General features: G+C 50.5%; 1 protein-coding gene across 2 annotated transcripts in view; it reads left to right on the plus strand.

The window, feature by feature from the left end:
- Positions 1-19,162, plus strand: part of Srrm3 (serine/arginine repetitive matrix 3) — a 63,070-nt gene that overhangs the window by 22,773 nt on the left and 21,135 nt on the right. For both annotated transcript variants that reach the window (XM_040731141.1, XM_040731142.1), the window contains exons 2-3: positions 6,679-6,935; positions 10,182-10,283. In XM_040731141.1, coding sequence (XP_040587075.1) covers positions 6,703-6,935; positions 10,182-10,283 — 335 coding nt within the window. In that variant the 5' untranslated portion in view covers positions 6,679-6,702. The remainder of the gene's footprint in view (positions 1-6,678; positions 6,936-10,181; positions 10,284-19,162) is intronic.

A 19,162-nucleotide genomic window follows, 5' to 3' on the forward strand; every position in this document is an offset into this window, starting at 1 on the left:
GAGAATGAATGTGTGTCTGTATAAGCTCCATGTGCCTTTTGTGTCATTTTTCAGGGTTTGGGGTTTTATTTATTTGCTTGTATTGGTTTTGGTTGATTGGTTTTGGTTTTCTGAGTTAGGGTATCTCACTGACCTACTGACCTGGAGTTCATCAAGTAGTTCAATGGACTCCAGAGACCCACCTGTTCCACCTTCCCCATGAGGTGGAGCGTGCACCAAGACACCTAACACTTTATGTGATTTCTGGGGACACAACTCAGGTCATAGGACCTACAAAGCAGGCACCCTACCCACTCACTGGGTTATTGCCCAAGTCCCTGTCTTGGTTTTGGGTTTTGTTTGTTTGTTTTGTTTTGTTTTTTGAGACAAGCCCTGTAGTCTTATGAACTCCTGTAGTCCAAACTGGCCTTGAACTCACAACCTTCCTGCCTTGCCTCCCAAGCCTGGGATTACAGATATGCACCACCATACCCAACTATTTATGTCTTATGCTTGTCTTATGCACATAGCCCATAGACTACTCTCCATCTTAAATTGATTTCAATTGCATATGTGTGCCCAGGCACACAAGACACAGCGCACTTGTGGAGGTCGGAGGACAATCTGAGAATGTTGCAGGCTCTCTTTTTCCACCACGTGGGCTCCAAGGCTCAAAGTCAGATCATCAGTCTCGGCCGAAACCACCTTTACCTGCTGAGTCATCTCGAGAGCCCTGTAGGTGATGCTAAACAGTATTTTTAGTGTCTCTGTTTATACTGCAGTCCGTCACATGATTCCAGATGTAAAGGTCATGTTGACCCCCCAAAAGTGCACATTTCAGATTTTGGAATCGGAGCTGTTGAAGGTGTTTTAGCTCCCATCAGCACGGTGAGACCTTCTCCTGGTGAGTCTCATATGACTTTGTAAAAGATGACACCAAACAGGCTCGGTGGTCCATACCTATAGTCCCAGAACTCAGGATGCAGAGGAAGGAGAACCAGAAGTTCAAAGCCATCCTCCGCTATGCATGTTTTAAGGGCAGTCTTGCCTACATGACACTCTTTTTGGTGTGTGTGGGGGGAGGGGGAACAGGTCTGTCAGTCAGGTGCAGTGACCCATGCCTGTAACCCCAGCACGTGGGAAGCTGAAGCAGGAGGTCAGTGAAAGTTGCCCAACCTGGATTACATACAGAATTTCAAACCAATTAGGACTATAGAGCAAGACTCTATCTCAAGCATCCCAGCTCCCCAAAAGAGGCTGAGGCCTCCAAAGTTTCTCTCTACAGCTTTCAAGCCCTCCTGCACTGTGAGTGTGGGGTCTGCTCTGAGAAGCTAGGGCAGTGCCCGGTTACAGGCTCATAGTCAGTCAGGCATGGTAGTCAGATGCTAACACATTGAGCCTCAGTGTCCCAATGCCATATCAGAGATGTGGGCCAAAATGGCAGGGGAGTGGCTCAAACTTCCTACCTAGAACAAGACTTCCAGGGGAGGTAAACTTTGAGCTGGACTCCAGGGAATGAATAAAAGCTCCTTGTGTGGAGAAGAGGAGAATAGAAATTTTAACCCAATTGAACTACCTGAGCAAAGACCAAATGGAAGCATGAGGGCCTGGATGCTGATTTAGAATGGAATGTGGCAAGAGAAGTTTCAAGATAGCAGTGTTGCCGGGCGTTGGTGGCGCACGCCTTTAATCCCAGCACTTGGGAGGCAGAGGCAGGTGGATCTCTGTGAGTTCGAGGCCAGCCTGGTCTACAAGAGCTAGTTCCAGGACAGCCTCCAAAGCCACAGAGAAACCCTGTCTCGAAAAACCAAAAAAAAAAAAAAAAAGATAGCAGTGTTGCTCAGTGGTAGAGTACTTTCCTGCAATATGCCTGTGAGTGTCTGGGGGTGTGTGACTCTGCAGTAGAGTACCTGCCTAGAATCCCCAGTGAGGGGCTGGGGGTGTGGCTCAGTGGCAGAGCACCTGCCTAGAATCCCCCAGTGAGGGGTTGGGGTGTGGCTCAGCTGTAGAGAGTCAGGGGAAGACCCTGGCTCCCATTCCCAGCACAGTAATTTAAGGAAAAGAAGGCAGAACGAGGGGGGGTGTGGAGACAGCAGGGCTGACTGTGCCGTGTGCCCTATCCCATCCGCCTTTTGTAACGGTCTTTGATTCTCCCAGTCCTGCTCATTGAGCTCTGCTTATGCAGCCACTTGATTGACAGTAGGGATTCAAGCTCCAAGGCTACTCTAGGCTTGTAAATCTACAGTGACAGCAGCAAGTGACAAGAGATTGGGGAGGGTGGCACCAGCCAGCCGGGCAAGGAAAAGCTTCTGAAAGTTAGTGTTGCCTGTGAGTGTTGACTAGGAAGCTGGAGGAGGGCATCCTGGGAACCAGGCACGATGGCTAAAGCCTGGGAGGCTGAGGGAGGAGGAAGGTGAACTGGTGGCCAACCTGGGCTACATGGTAGTTCAAGATCAGTGTGGACTATGGAGTGAGACACCATCTCAAAAACAAAGAGCATGATGGGAGATTGAGCTACACGTTGGCAGGCCTGGAGATAAGAGGGAGGCACGATGTATGTGGCTAGACCCCGAGGCAGGGCTGTGTCACCATGATAAGACAAGATAGCAGGCTATCTGGAGTCTGAGTCAATACGTGACTCAGACTCTGTGGCCTTGGGCTGATCTTCCAGGGTGTTCATGAAGACAGAGGTCTGGGGGCAAGGAGGCCAGACAGGGTATGAGACAGAGGATGAAGATGGTGTCAGGGGAAGATAATGAGTGGATGAATGGAAACCATAGTGAAGAGAGAGGTGAGGGACCAATTTTTTGGGGGGAGTGGGGTTCGAGGCAGGGTTTCTCTGTGGCTTAGGAGGCTGTCCTGGAACTAGCACTTATAGACCAGACTGATCTCGAACTCACAGAGATCCGCCTGCCTCTGCTCCCGAGTGCTGAAGGATCAAATTTTGTATTGTATTTGTGTGTGTGTGTGTGTGTGTGTGTGTGTGTGTGTGTGTGCCTGAGTAGAACTGGGGTTGAGGTTCAGGGCTGTTCAATGGGCAGGGGTGGGCAATTGGCAAGGTTGGAGATGAAGAGAGATGGGTTTGGACAGTGTCTTAATGTCTTGTTGCTGTGTTAAATACTCTGACAAGAATCAGAAATTGTGGCACACACCTTTAATTCCAGCACTCAGAGCCACAGGCAGGCAGATCTCTGTACATTTGAGGCCAGCCTGGTCTACATATCAAAGTCCTGGCCAGAGCTACATAAGGAGACCCTGTCAAAAAAATTCATTTCCTCTGAAGAAAGCAATCTAAGAGGGAAAGCCCGCAATGCAGTGTTGCCACCCATGACTGCAGCAAAGTCCAGGGTTAGGGACTTGAATCAACTAGTCACATCACATTCGCAGCCAAGAGCAGAGAGCAATGGATTCATGTACGCATGCCAGAGTTCAGCTCACATTCACAGCCTACGGAGTGACGCCACCCACAGTGGACAGATCTTCCCACTTGAATGAATGTAATCAAGATAGCTCTCATTAGGCATGCCTACGGCCAGCTTACACTGGACAGTCCCTCACTGAGACTCCTTTCCCAGATGACTCGAGATTATGTCAAGCTCTAACCATTTGGAGCAGACTCCTTCTCTAAGATCCTAGGAACTCTCCTCGCCTGTGGAATTTGGATGGTGCTCCTATCCGTAGCTGAGAATCAGAGGCTCAGGGATGGGCACTACTACCCTCAAGGTCACACAGCAAAGAACAGAGGAGGCTGACCTAGAACCCTGTTGGCTGGAATTCACAAGGACATGGAGAGGGGCTTAAGTCTCTCTTACCACTGTCACTCTGTCCCCTTGTGAGTTTCTCCAGACGGCCCTTCCTTCTGCCTTCCCACTTCTGTGGCTCTCAACAAGAGTAGAAAAGTCAATCTTCATTCATGTGTTTCCTGGAGACAGGATCCCACTATATAACTTTAGCTGGCCTGGAACTTATTATGTAGACCAGGCAGCTTCCAGCTCACAGAGATCCGCCTGGCTCTGCCTCCCAGGTACTGGTATTAAAGGTGTGTGACACCACCCACAGCTAAATATGAATTTCTAAGTAACTTATTTATTATTATTTTATGTGCATTGGTGTTTTGCCTGAAAGAATGTTCATGTGAGGGAGCCAAATCTCATATAATGAATTTACAGACATGTGGGTGCTAGGAATTGAACCCAGGTCCTCTGGAAGAACAGCCAGTGCTCCTAACCTCTGAGCACCAAATAAGCCCCCAAATAAGAATTTTTTAAAAACTTATTTATGTATGTCTGCTTGTCCATTTGAGCACTGTGTGTGTGGTGTGCTCAGAGGCCAGAAAGGGGTGTTGGGTCCTCCATACTAACAAACTGTTATGAACAGTCCACTACGGATGCTGGGAATTGAACCCAGGTCCTCTGCAAGAGCAGCAAGTGCTCTTAAGTGCTGAGCAATCTGTTTGGGCCAATTGGTCAGGTCATTTTTTTGTGTGTGGAAGGGGTATTTCTCTGTGGCTTTGGAGGCTGTCCTGGAACTAGCTCTTGTAGACCAGACTGGTCTCGAACTCACAGAGATCCACCTGCCTCTGCCTCCCAAGTGCTGGGATTAAAGGCATGCACCACCACTGCCCGGCATGGCCAGGCCATTTTTAAAGAAGTTAATTGGGGCTGAGGCTGTAGCTCAGTTGATACAGTGCTTGCCTGGCATGTGCAAAGCCCTAAATTCCATCCCCAGGGTGGGGGTTAAAGGAAAGAGCGTTGCTGAGATGGTTCCTAACTCTACATGCCCAACCCTTCCCTGTATCCTTCCCATCCCACACCCTGAGAATGAGGCCTTCAGTTGCTTAGCAACAAGCAGAGTCTTGGAGAAAGGACCCGGAAATAGCTTAGGAGGCGGTTCCCACTGTTCATATAGAGGTCGTGTGTGTGTGTGTGTGTGTGTGTGTGTGTGTGTGAGTGTGTGTGCGTGTGTGTGTGTGTGTGTGTGTTCTACTTTTGGCCTAGCACAGTGTCAAGGCTTATTCCTCCAAACCATGCTGTCTCCCATTCCATTCTGAGCACACTAGAGGACACGGCTGCCTGGAAAGCTAATTTTCCATGTCACCTTGGGCAGTCCTTGGGGGCAGCATTTCCAGAACAAAGAAGAGGTCATCGTATTGAGACTACCCCCTGCAATGTTAGCTTTGGAAAAGTTAGCCAGGCGCAGCGGAGACTGAAAACTGCACCCGGAGCAGGAAGGGAATGGAACCTGGAGACACCCACATTTCTGCAGGGTTGCTGTGGATGCAGAACGCAAGCCAGGAGCACCCTGAACAAAGCCAGAACAGCACCCTGGGCGACGAGCCTGGTGGCTGGAGATGCTGCTTAGACATTAAGCACTTCCCTAGCAGGCCCCAAGTCCTGGGTTTCAGTGCCAGCCCCCATATGGTGGTTCACAACTACACATAAACCCAGTTCCAGGGGATCCAATGTCCTCTCTGACCTCAAACACCAAGCAACATATGTAGTGCACATACATGCATGCAAGCAAAACTCTCACACACGAAAGAAAATGGATACGTCTTAATATCTTTTTTTTCACACAATTTTTTTTCCGAGGCAGGATTTCTCTGTGTAGTCCTGGCTGTCCTGGAACTCCATCTGTAGATCAGCCCTGCCTCAAGCTCAGAAACACCTGCATCTGCTCCCACAGTGCTGGGATTAAAGGTGGGCAGGCACCACTAAGTCCTGTCCGGCAATATATATATATATATATATATATATGTATATATATATATATTTTTTTTAAAGAATGAAGCTGTGACTCAATGGCAGACTGCTTGCCTGTCATTCCTGAAGTCCTGGGTTTGATCCTCAGCACCAGAAAATAAGATTTCTTTTTGAAATCTTGTATTCATATTCAAAGGCTAGGTGTGGTGGCGCAGGCCCTTAGTCCCAGCACTTGGTAGGCAAAGGCAGACAGATCACTGAGTTCTAGGCCAGCCTCATCCACAGAGGGATTCCAGGACAGCCAGGGCTATAGAGAGAGAGAGAAGAAAGGGAGGGGGTAGGGAAGGGAGGAGGGAGGGAGGGAAGGAAGGAAGGAATGTTGTATTCATTTATTTATTGGGTTTCGTATGGAGGTCAGAGAACAATTTGCAGGAATCGGCTCTCTCCTCCTGTCATGCGTGTTCTGAGCGTTGAACTCAGGCCATCATCTAGGCAGCAAGTGCCTTTACCCTCCAAGCCACGTCTCTGGAACCATGTAAGATTTTCTTTAAAGTCACCTGGGACTGGAGGGACTGGGACCCAGTGTGTAGACAGCTTGCTCAGCATGCACAATGTCCGGGGTTCCATGCCCAGGACCACATAAGCCGAGTGTGGTGGCGCAAGTCACTTAGGAGACTGAGCCAGGAGGACCAGAAGTTTAAGGTAATACTTGACTACACAGAGAGTTGGAGAGCAGGCTGGGCTAAGGGGAAAAAAAAATGAAAAAAAACACAAAGATGCCCACACACTTTACAAATGGGGAAAGACTAGCGTGAGATACATTCATGTCCTGAAGTGATGGTGCCAACCTGTCGCCCGCTCTCTCCCTCTACAGCCTAAGAGCAAGCGGATTAGAGCCGCGAGTGGGCCCTAAACCTCCAGGATTAAGCCATATAGTGAAAGCTTAGCGGATGGCCGAGAGGTGACCACCCCGCCTTGTGTTTTGTTTGTCCCGCAGGGCCCGCCGCGGAGGACAGCTGTCATGTCCTCCACCGTGAACAACGGGGCTGCCGGCATGCCATCCCCGCCCGACGCCGCCAACGGCTTCCCGCAGCCCGGCGCCTCGTCCGGGACCTGGCCGCGCGCGGAGGAGGAGCTGCGCGCCGCCGAGCCCGGCTTGGTGAAGCGCGCACACCGGGAGATCCTGGACCACGAACGCAAGCGGCGCGTGGAGCTCAAGTGCATGGAGCTACAAGAGATGATGGAGGAGCAGGGGTGAGTGGGGAGGGGCGAGAGGGGCGGGGTCAGGGGGAGATGATGTGGGGCGAGGTCAGACTACGTTCAAGACTTGAAGCTGGGAGCTGTCAGGGGGCGGGGTTGGGGCGTGGTGGGGCGGGGCTAGGACAAGGAAGGTTGGTGTGCCGACTGCAAGGGGCTGTGTCTAGAGTGTGATGTGATGGGACCAGGATAGGGGTGTGGCCGTGAACTTGGCAGTGGTAGAGTTGTGTCCAGGGACTTGGTGTGGCAGAGCTGCACTCCAGAGCTCGGTACACCCACAAGGGGCTTGGCTGCTCTAATCGAGGCAACCTGACCTGGATGTGGTGGAGCTGTGCCCAGGATATTAGTGCAGCAGGATAGGGCATGGCCGAGACCAGTAGTAGGCAGGGAGCTTGGCCTTGCATGGTGAGTGATTGGGATGTGGCCAGGGCCTGATCGGGCTTGTGGCAGGTCCCTTGTCTGATGAGACTGAAGGTCGACCTTAGTCTGCAGTGCTGGTGTGGGCGGGACCAGAAAAGGTCTGGCAGAACAAATGCAGGGTTGGAACAGGGTGGGAGTGTTCAGGGAGACCTGGGTACCTCAGTTGGAGCCCAGGGCTGAATCTAAAGAGCACTGGGAGCCAACAATCTCATCCAGCAAGGAAGCAGGGTCTGGACCAGCTAAGTGGAGCCACAAGCCCAGGCCACCTTCATTTATCTGTTGGTTCAGACAACTCAGAAACTGTCTCTGAAGATCTAGACTAAGCTCCAGCTCGCAGAAGCCACAGAGACACGTTCTCCATGCCCTAGATATATCCAGTGTCGTGAAGCATATATAAACGTATATGACAGCTCAAGGCCTCGGTTTCCACAATCTATAAAATGGATAGAGATGCCAAGCCAGGCAAGAAAACACAAGCGTCCTTCTAAGTATCCAGGCTTCCTGCAGCTTCTGCTAAGTCATCATGACCTTTAACACTGCAAGCTGAGCTTTCCCCCTTGAACCAGTCACTGGGATGGATAATGCTGGCCTGGGAAGTCACTCCTGTCCTCAGTCATACATACAAACTCACAAAAGCACTCACATGCGCGCGCGCGCGCGCGCACACACACACACACACACACACACACACACACACACACAGAATCTCACACACGGGCATATACCCAGACACACACTTGCACTCATGCACACACATGCCTGAACAAATACACTCACATTCACAAATGCACACACATGCATGCAAGCTCACACACACACACATGCACACACAGTTTTTTCAAGACAGGGTTTCTCTGTGTAGCTTTGGCTGTCCTGGAACTTGTTCTGTAGACAAGGCTGGCTGTGAACTCACAGAGAGCTACCTGCCTCTGCCTTCCAAGTGCTGGGATTAAAGGTGTGCACCACCGCTGCTCAGATCACACACACACTTTTATTTTTTTATTTTTTATTTTTTTTGGTTTTTTCGAGACAAGGTTTCTCTGTGGCTTTGGAGGCTGTCCTGGAACTCACTCTGTAGGCCAGGCTGGCCTGGAACTCAGAGATCCGCCTGCCTCTGCCTCCCGAGTGCTGGGATTAAAGGCATGCGCCACCAACGCCCGGCTCACACACACACTTTTAAAAAGAAAAAATTAAAGTGCCAAGTGGTGATGCCTTTAATTCCAATACTCGGGAGGCAGAAGCAGGTGTATCTCTTTGAGTTCAAGGCCAGCCTGGACTACAAAGTAAGTTCCAGGACATCCAGGTCTACACAGAGAAACCCTGTCTTGAAAAAACAATAAATAGGGCTGGAGAGATGGCTCAGCAGCTAAGGACACTGGCTGATCTTCCAGAGGTCCTGAGTTCAATTCCCAGCAATCACATGATGGCTCACAAACATCTGTAATGAGATCTTGTGTCCTCTTCTGGCCTGCAGGGATACATGCATATAGAACACTGTATACATAATAAATAAATTAATTAAAAAACAATAAATAAATGTAAATAAAGGACATGTTTGGGTTTTGCTTAAAAAAATAAGCTTTTGAAGCCGGGCATTGGTGGCGCATGCCTTTAATCCCAGCACTCGGGAGGCACAGGCAGGCGGATCTCTGTGAGTTCGAGGCCAGCCTGGTCTACAGAGTGAGTTCCAGGACAGCCTCCAAAACAATACAGAGAAACCCTGTCTCGAAAAACCAAAAAAAAAAAAAAATAAGCTTTTGAAAGCCAAATTAGCCTTCTGTAAAATGTTTGTTGAGGAAAAGATAAACAAGAAAGAAGAGAGGGAAAAGCATGCCATTTCCAAGAACAGACTGAGTGGTGAGGGTTGTGCCTGCTCTGGGAAGAGGCCGTGGATCCCGAGCAGAAGACAAAGCAAGATGAGACCCTCTCCTCTCCTCCCCTGCCTATATTCTGTCACCGTGTCTTCCATTGTGAAGAATGCAAACCCTGGAGGTCATGACCCAAGATTCATTCATTAACAGACATTTTGTTAGTGCTGCATCAGTCATCGGGGGCAGCCTGTGATTCCAACTCTGAAATGCAGGAGCATTACAGGGTAGAGAGCAGCTTGGATTACAAGTGAGTTGCAAGCTAGTCTGAACTACATAGCAAGACTCTATTATCTAGATAGATAGATAGATAGATAGATAGATAGATAGATAGATGAGAGAGAGAGAGAGAGAGAGAGAGAGAGAGAGAGAGAGAGAGAGAGCTGGAGAGCTGCTCTTCCAGAGGATCTGGTTTGATTCTCAGCACCCACATGGTGGCTCACAACCATCTGTAACTCCAGTTGGAGGGGACCTGTAATAGTAATGCCAACTCTTAAATGTTAGGTGAGCCGAATAAACAGTATTAGGAAAGGTGATAGGGAAAAGAAAAATACAAAATGCAGAGAGAGGAAAGGAGAGGAATGGAGAACAAGTGTGTGGGTAGGAGAGGGGGGGAAAGGAAGGAAGGAAGGAAGGAAGGAAGGAGAAAAGGGGGGAAGGAAGGAAGGAGAAAAGGGGAAGGAGGAAGGAGGAAGGAAGGAATGAAGGAGAAAAGGGGAAGGAAGAAGGGAAGAATGGAGGGAAGAGAGGAGGGGCTGAAAGAAAGCAGAAGATGGGGAGGGGAGAGGAGAAGGGCAGGGAGAGGACACATTGAGAGAGAATAACAAAACTCCTACAAAAGAAGCAGTTACCAATGAGAGCATGCACTGTGGCCAAGGACTGGGAGCAGGTGGGGGTGAGCTGAGGTGGTGACCTAAAATCAGCAGCAAGCCCTCATGGTCTCTGTGCCCCACAGGTACTCAGAGGAGGAGATCCAGCAGAAGGTCGGGACCTTCCGGCAGATGCTGATGGAGAAGGAGGGAGTAGTGGCCAGGGAGGACCGGCCTGGGGCCCACATGTGAGTATTCGCCTGGGTGACAGGGAGGGAGAGGGCATCTCATGCTGTAATGGGGGGTTCCAGATATACTATTAGGGGCTGGGGTGAGTGACGGAGAGATCAAGGACTCTGCCCATTGGAAGTTCTGGCATAGCCCAGAGTTCAGGAATGGACTCCTGAAGCCCCTGAGGGCCATTTGTTGGCCACCTGGGTCCTGTATATGGGTCAGCAGCAGGAAGGCCCAGATCTCAAATCAAGGATCATAGATAGCTACAAGCTTCAGAGATGTTCAGACTCCAACATTACCACTGACTTGTTTTACCACAAGCAAGCTACAAGCTAATCTGTGGGTTACTTATTCCCACCTATAAAATGAACTCCAGAAGAAGCATGTGATGTGCCCTAGATTGTAGAAACCCAAATGCCAATGGGCAGGGGGCTGGTTCAACTGTTAAGCACCTGCCTAGAATCCCCCCAGTGAGGGGCTGGAGTATGACTCAGCCATAGAGCACCTGCCTAGAATCCCCCAGTGAGGGGCTGGGGTGTGGCTCAGTGGGAGAGCACCTGTCTAGAATCCCCCAGTGAGGGGCTGGAGTATGACTCAGCCATAGAGCACCTGCCTAGAATCCCCCAGTGAGGGGCTGGGGTGTGGCTCAGTGGGAGAGCACCTGTCTAGAATCCCCCAGTGAGGGGCTGGAGTATGACTCAGTCATAGAGCACCTGCCTAGAATCCCCCAGTGAGGGGCTGAAGTTATTTGGTGGTAGAATGTTTGGCTTGAACCCACCAGAGCGGGGTTGTGGCCAGGCATTAGAGCACTTACCTAGCATGCTGAAGGCCCTAAATTCAAGCCCCAGGATGGGAAGGAAAAATGTGTAGAAAATGGTGCAGGTTGAATTAGGGAGAGGGCAAAGGGTAGCCCCACGCCACAGAGTGTACTCAGCAAATTCTACAGGATGCATGCAGAGGGTAACCCCCTTGCTAATGGTCCTTTCCCGACCCAGCACTGAGGTTGTGCAGGAGGCTGCAGGAAAGGCTCGTGCTCTTTCTCTCGGCAGTGGGACCGCTTAGGAGCAGGTACCTTCCTGAGTTCCCAAACCTCTGTACACTTCTGTCTGGCAAAAACTTGACCAGTGATTCTAGATTCTGAAACAGGAGAACTGTCATACTACATATAGAGTTCAAGACCAGAGGCAAGTGGATCTTTGAGTTAAAAACCAGCCTGGTCTACAGAGTGAGTTCCAGGACAGCCAGAGCTGTAACACAGAGAAATAAGGTCTCCAAGGCTCTGTGAGCCACTATGGTTGCTAGGGAAGAGACATTTTGCTCTTGTTCTAGCGTTTATTTACTTAGTGTGTGTGCTCACATGCTTACACAAGTGTGTGTGCATGTGTATGTGAATGTGAGTGTGCATGAGTGCCCGAGTGTGCTTGTGGAGGTCAGAGGACAATTCTGGGAGTTACTTTTCTCCTTCCACTACGCGTTGGTGCTCCAAACTAAACTCATGCTGTCCGTGGTGCTGAATCTGAGCTTGCCTGCTTAGGTCTGACGCATACCGCTTAAGGATTTACCAGGATATACCGGTGAGGAAGGGCTTGCCACTGTCTGGTCACATATGAACCCGGAATCTGAGCCAGTTTTTACATGCCTAGGAGATAGAGATAGACACTCCATTACATCTGTCAAAATCCCTAAGTCCAAGGATACCATCCTGGCTGCTGGATCCCAGCTGTATGACTTGGGCAGACTCTGACTTCTCTGGCTTTCCATATCTTTATATTTAAAATGAAGGTACTGATGCCCACCTCATAGGCTAGCTCAGAGGTAGCGCACTTGCCTAGAATCCCTCAGGGAAGGGCTGGGGCATGAACCAGCTGTAGAGTGCTTGCTTGGAACCCCCCCCCCAAGCCCTGAGGGTTATTTGAAGCCCATGTGTGTGTAGTTATTTGAAGCCCATGTGTGTGTAGTATGCAGGAGGTTCTGTTTCCATCTCCAGCACGAGAAAGACGTAAATGGATGAGAGTGTGAGGATCAGTACCTGGCGCATGGCAAACACGCCCCACTGCATTAGGTGACTGTGCCATCATCTATGCACCGCCAGCAACCCATGAGCTCAGCTTCACTTATCCCCTTCCGCCTGGCTGTCTCCACGCTGCCCGCCAACTGCCAGACTCCACAGAGCCCAGTGCCCACATTTATGCCTAGGTCTCCAATCGTGACCTTCCATGATTTATAGACTACTGTTTGGGGGCATGTTAGGTAAGTTCTCTACCACACAAATATGCCCCTGGCCCCAAATTTGGAAGCTCCTACTGCTTAAACACTAAGAGTAAGTTGTTGGGGAGCTGGCACAGTGATTGGAAGTACTTGTTGCAGAGGACCCAGGTTCAAATCCTAGCACCCACATGGTGGTTCATAGCCATCCCTAACGCCAGTTCCAGGGGGATCTGAGGTCCTTTTCTGACCTCTGCGGGTTTCAAGCATGTACATGGTGCATGTACAAACAGGCAAGCAAAACACTCGCACAAAAAATAAAATTTTAAAAATCTAATTACAAAATTGAACAATGGAGGCGCACCTAGAATGAAAGTGCTCCACCCTAAGAACTTTTGGGGGTCACCAGGAGCTCACACTAGCTTCAGGACAGAGGTGGTATCACCCCTAGAAAGCGACCACCCCTCACCCTTGGGCTAACGGACTGACCTGAGCAATTGTTTCTTGTGATGATCTTCTCTCCAGACTGCCGTCAGATTATTATCCTGTCGCCATGCCTAGAAATGACCCTACAGAAGTCAGGAGAAGGTTTTTGACAGGAAGCATAGTACAATGACGTGTTGTTTGGGGACGTTTCCCTGGAAATGTTGGAAGGCGGGTCCCTTAGGTGTTGGGAGCACCATGTGCTTGTTCCCTTTCCAGACCCGTGGTCAAAGTATGTGACACAGACAACTCGGGCTGTTTTGTTCATGGTATAGGAGGTTTAATTCATTGCGGCAGAGGAAGCATGTAGGGATAGAGGCCATGCATCACTGCGGCCAGAAACTAGCAGAGAGACAGGAAGGGAAAAGGACAAGGTCAGTCTATCAAAGACATTCCCCACAATAACCCACTTCCTCCAGAAGTTCACCGAGCCTCCCAACAGCTTACTGTGTGTGTGTGTGTGTGTGTGTGTGTGCGCGCGCACATGCTCACGTGTGTAAATATGCATGTTCCATGGCATACATTTGGAGGACAACTTGCAGGGGTCAGGTCTCTCTTTTCACTGTCGGGCACCAGGGATTGAACTCAGGTCATCAGACTTGATAGCAAGTTCCTTTACCCTCTGAGCCATCTCAGCTGCCAGATACTCAGAGAGAGAGAGAGAGAGAGAGAGAGAGCGAGAGAGAGTTTCATAGTTATATAATATAGCAAAGTGTTTGAGAAAGCGTAGAAAGCAGGCTTGCAGAGGCAGTGTTTACAAGCTACTTCCTAACACAGGGTGAGCAAAATCTAGTCATCTTCTCAACACGTCTAATTTTAGACGTGGTGTGACCTCCCTGTACCTCATCATTTTATCTGCGAGATAGGAATTTTAATGATGGCTCCCATGTCAAAGGCTTGTTCGGAATGCTCAATGATTAAATGAGATAAATACATGGAAAGTGCTCCCAATACTGTCTGGCACCCGGGCTAGCAATTATCATAATAGACATAGGATCAATGTTTGCCCTGCACTTCGAGGCACGAGATGAGAGAATTCAGGCCTGATTCTTCCCTGTTCTCACTACCGTTGAAGGCCCGTGTAAGGCCAGGCGGCACGGTGACCGGGTGCATGAGCAGAGAAGAAAGACCCTTTGCCCAGAGTCCCACCACTACTTTGGCTCACTCCTCTGCTGCTTGGACCGGTCCGCCCCTGGCTAATGGAAAACAAAACAGTTAAGTAAGCAGTGTCGTCACATGGCTCAGCGGGTAAAGGGGTGTTTGCCGTCAAACCTGATGACCTGAGTTTGATCCCTGGGACTAACATAGTGGATAAATAGAATAAAATCCAGCAAGTCATCCTCTGACCTCTACAGGCACATTGTAGCACACATGCTCACACACACACACACACACACACACACACACACACACGATTGCTTCTCACTGGTTGTTCTTCATGCCGTGTGTGTGTGTGTGTGTGTGTGTGTGTGTGTGTGTGTGTGTGTGTGTGTGTGTGTGTGTGTGTGGAGGCCACAGGTCAGCCCTGGTATCTTCCCCAGTCTCTATCTACCTTGACTCTCTCACTGACTGGGCGCTCACCATTAGGCTAGACTGGCTGGCCAGCACACTCCTGTCTCTCTCTTTCTCCTCAACGCTGGGCTCACTTGAGCACATCCTTACACCCAGCTTTTCACGTGGCTCTGGGATTGAACTCCGGTCCTTATGCCTGCATAGCAAGCCCTTTACCAACTAAGCCATCTTCCCCATTTCCCTCTCCATTTTTAGTTTCTTTGAGAATAGGTTTCACGTAGCCTACACCGGCCTCCAACTTGCTGACCTGCAACTCCTGATCCCCCTGCCTCCACCTCCCAGGTGCATGCCGTTGCATCTGACTCAATGCACCCTTTCACCTCATAGCCAACCATCTATGCCTGTGTCGGTCACCTCTATGGTGGGATGGCACTCCCATCCCCCCATACCCGTCTCCCTACCTCACAGACACAATGAACCATCAACTAGGTGACGAACATGGGTTTAAGAGTAAGACGTGTTAAGTAAATCTGGGGTTCGGCACACTGAGGCCAGAGCAACACAAAAAATAAAGGCGAAAAAGTAATGATAGATGAGGGCTGGGGAGATGATGGCTCGGTGAGTAAAACGCCTGGGGCAAACGTGTGAGGAACTGCATTTGGATTCTCAGCGCACCTCTGCAAGATGAGCACCAGAGAGGCAGAAACACGTGGGTCCCAGGGGTTTGCTGCCTAGCTAGCTAGTTCTACCAGTGAGCTCCAGGTTCAGTGAGAGATCTTGTCTCCAAAAACTAAGGTGGAAGGGCTGGAGAGATGGCTCAGAGCGCTTGTTACTCTTGCAGAGAACCAGGACTCAGCTCCAGCACCCACATGCTAGCTCACGACCACCCCTAACTCCAGTTCCAGGGAATTCGACGCCCTCTTCTGGCCTCCACAGGCACTGCATGCACGTGGCGCACAGACACTTGTGTAGGCAAAACGTTCACACAAAATAAATTTCTTCAAATGCAGTTGCAAGTTAAGGAGGAAGACACCCTGGAGATGGCGCCATCAGAGAAGGGATCACAGAGGAGGGAGAAGCAGCAGAGAGTAAGGGGTGCATGGAGGACGTCAGTGGTCAACCTAACTGGGCAGTTACAAAGACCAGAAAGGTCCTGTGTTAGGCATTGCCCAAAGCAACTTGATTTTGTAAATGACCTTCATCATGTTCCAGTCTGTATCAGATAAAGCTCCCTCCTCCCACCAGCTCACCCACAGGCTACTTGTGACACCCTTTCCTTTAGCTAAAGACTGTGTTTTACATGCCATGCGTTTGTGTGGCCGAGGAGCTGTGTGAGCGGCGATGGACCTTAGAACTCAAGAGGGCTGGATGTGTCACTGGAGGGAGACAAGGACAGATGGAAGGAAGCCACTAGCTTCAAGATGAGCAAGAGCAGAGAGCTTTGAACTAAAGGATGTGGGGGTGCCTGGAGGATCACATTAGTCTATCATCACCCCAAAAGCTTCCCAAATATCTGAGTGGTGGCTCCAAGGCTGTCACGGACAGCTTGGCATTTCAAGATGGATCATAATTATTGTTTTTCAATGTGCTAGGGACTGAGCACAGGGCCTCATACTAAAGAAGAGTTTTACCACTGAGTCATACCCCTAACCCTGTACTGGGGGATTCTAGGCAGTGACTCTACCACTGAGCCATAGCCCAGCCCCTCATGGGGAATTTTCAGGTACTCTACCACTGAGTCACACCTCCAGCCCCTCACTGGGGGATTCTAGGCAGGTGCTCTACCACTGAGCCATGCCCCAGGCCCTCACTGGGGGATTCTAGGCAGGTGCTCTACCACTGAGCCATGCCCCAAGCCCCTCACTGGGGGATTCTAGGCAGGTGCTCTACCACTGAGCCATGCCCCAAGCCCCTCACTGGGGGATTCTAGGCAGGTGCTCTACCACTGAGCCACAATCCCAGCCTCCTTACTGGGGGATTCTAGGCAGGTGCTCTACCACTGAGCCACACCACAGCCCCTCACTGGGGGATTCTAGAACAGCTGCTCCATCGCTGAACCACCATCACAGCCCTCTTTTTACTTTTTAGTTTGAGACCAGGTTTCCTCTAAATTGCCAGCGACGGTATATGCATGTGTATTCATGTATGTAAGTGTATGTTCACACCCGTGTGTGTACATGTGTGGGCATGTAGAAGCCAGAGGACAACAGAAAGTCTTCCTCTATTTTTCTCTACATGAGTTTTTGTGCCAGGGTCTCTCTGTACCTGGTACTCACCACTTCTGTTGGATACTCTGGAGCCCCAGGGCTCTTCCTGTCTCCAACTTCTATCTCTAGGATTACAGGTATGTGCTGTCATGCCTGGGTTTTTATGCAGACGCTGGAGACCCGAACTCTAGGCCTATGGTTGTGCAGTAAGCTATCTGCTAAGCCCCGGCCCTTTTATTTCTTTTTTTTTGTTGTTGTTTGTTTGTTTGTTTTTGTTTTGTTTTGTTTTTACGAGACAGGGTTTCTCTGTATTGTTTTCGAGGCTGTCGGTCCAGCCCAGCCTCGAACTCACAGAGATCTGCCTGCCTCTGCCTCCCGAGTGCTGGGATTAAAGGCATGCGCCACCACCGCCCGGCTCCTTTTATTTCTTACTTTTAAAATTTATTTTGAGAGCGACAAAGGGAAAGAGAAGGGGGAGGGGTGGAGAATGATGTATCACAGCACATGTATGGAGATCAGATAACCATTTGCAGGGAGGGGTCAAGTCTCTCTGTCCATCATGGGGGCACTGGGGATCGAACTCAGGTCCTCAGGCTTGGAAGTACATGCCTTTACCTACTGAGGCATTTTGTCAGCCTTTAGTTATTTGTTTATGTAGCTATTGAGACGGGGTTTCTGTAGATTGGTTCAGGCTTACCCTGAACTTGTATGTAGTCCAGCTGACCTCAAACTCGGGATCCTCCTGCCTCCTCTTCCTGAGTACTGGGGTTACAAGCATATACCACCGTGCCTGGCGCAAAGCCTTTCTTTAGCCCTGTCACCATAGACAGTCTCCCTCCCTCCCATCCTTTGTGTGCTGTTTCTGAGTCCCTTCCAGGAAGAGGCTGTGGTGTGTAAGGCAGCAGATGCCCCCTGGGAAGTCATCACTGCTAGGGAATGCCCTGGTCAGGGGCCAGGCTGGTGTGTCCAGAGCTCCAGAGGGAGTCCTCCTTAACCCTCTGCTCCCAGCCAGGGGCTTGCTTCTCTCTTCCTGTGGAGATAAGGTCCCCAGCTGTCAGCCAGCACAGGCATTCTGGATTCCAATCTATTTTGATAATCCAAAGCTGGTACCCTTGTCTTGGCCTCTCTTCTCTGTGCGGGAAAGGGCGAGCTGTGCGTGGGTGGTCCCGAGAGTGCGTGGGTGTGGGTGTTATGTTGAAGCCAGGGAACTGTCTCCAGCATGGAAGGCGAAGAAGGTGGGGATGAGGGGGAGACAGGTCTGTGGAAGGTCATTTGTAGTCTTGATCGATTAAAAAGAAGGGAGGGAGAGAGAGAGACAGAGACAGAGAGAGAGAGCTTGGAGCTACAGATAGGGCACAGAGAGTAAAGGAGCTTGCCACTAAACCTAACAATCTGAATTTGATCCGGAGTAGAGAAGTGATGATATCAGGCTGAGTTCTGATCGCCACATTCACAGTGGCGTGTGTGAGCCCCACTCCCACATATAAGTAAATAAATAAATGTTAAAAAAATGTTCTTAAGAAAAATACTCAAAAAAAAAAGGAAAGAAAAGAAAAAAACAGTCCAGTTATTTTTAAAAAGAATTCTTAAGAGGAGGGTCAGTCAGGGATCTAATGAGGCCCCGCGTCACACTGTGGTTTAGGGACAGAGCCCTCACGACCAGGGCTCCTGTGAGTCCCAGAGAGGACGCCCGGGAGCGGGTGCTGCCGGAGGAGCCGGGAGCAGGATCAGGAATTGGACGGCTCCTGCTGGGCGAAGTGGAGAGCTCTGAGCTGCTGAGCCGGATGGAGAGAGGGTACGGAGCTGGAGGCGGGCGAGAGCTGAGGCCCCCACCCTCAGCCTCAGGCGCCAGCCGTGATTGATGGAGACAGCCGGCAGCTGGAGCTTCCAAGCGCGGAGGCCTCTGGAGGCTGTGGGGGGGGGGGGGGTGAGAGGAGAGGCTATGAATATTTCAGGGGCTGAGGCCAGGACTGAAGGAAAAGAGGAGAGAAGGGATGGGGGCCGGGGGGAGGCGTCCAGGGACCTGGAGAGGCAGATGTCAGCCCTGGGGGAGGGGAATGGTGGGGAATCCAGCGAGGGGGAGGGAGGACCCCAGGATAGGACAACGGGGCTGACAGTTCCAGGGAGGAGACTTGGTGAGGGGTGAGGAGGGGCTCAATGAGCGGGACAGATCTAATTGTTTTGTTGTTTGAGATCTGTAACCCAGCTGGCCTCGAAAGTCCCGTGCACTCCCACCCTGCCTCCGGCTCCAAAGCGCGGCGATTGCAGGTGTGCCCTAACACCCAGTTCAGGCGGCATTGCTTCCTGAAAACCAGGCGAGCACTCTGCCAACTCCCGCACTTCACTCACAGTTTTTGGTTTGTCTTGGGTGTGTGTGGTTGAGGATGGAGCCCAGGGCTCCCTATCGGTCAGTGCTGTGCAGTTGACACTGAAAACTGCATCCGCAGCGTTCATTTCTTGTTGGTTTGTTTATTCTTAGCTAGGTT

This window comes from Mesocricetus auratus, unplaced genomic scaffold (genome assembly GCF_017639785.1).
Source record: "Mesocricetus auratus isolate SY011 unplaced genomic scaffold, BCM_Maur_2.0 Super-Scaffold_100025, whole genome shotgun sequence".
In the NCBI taxonomy this organism is placed as follows: Eukaryota; Metazoa; Chordata; class Mammalia; order Rodentia; family Cricetidae; genus Mesocricetus; species Mesocricetus auratus.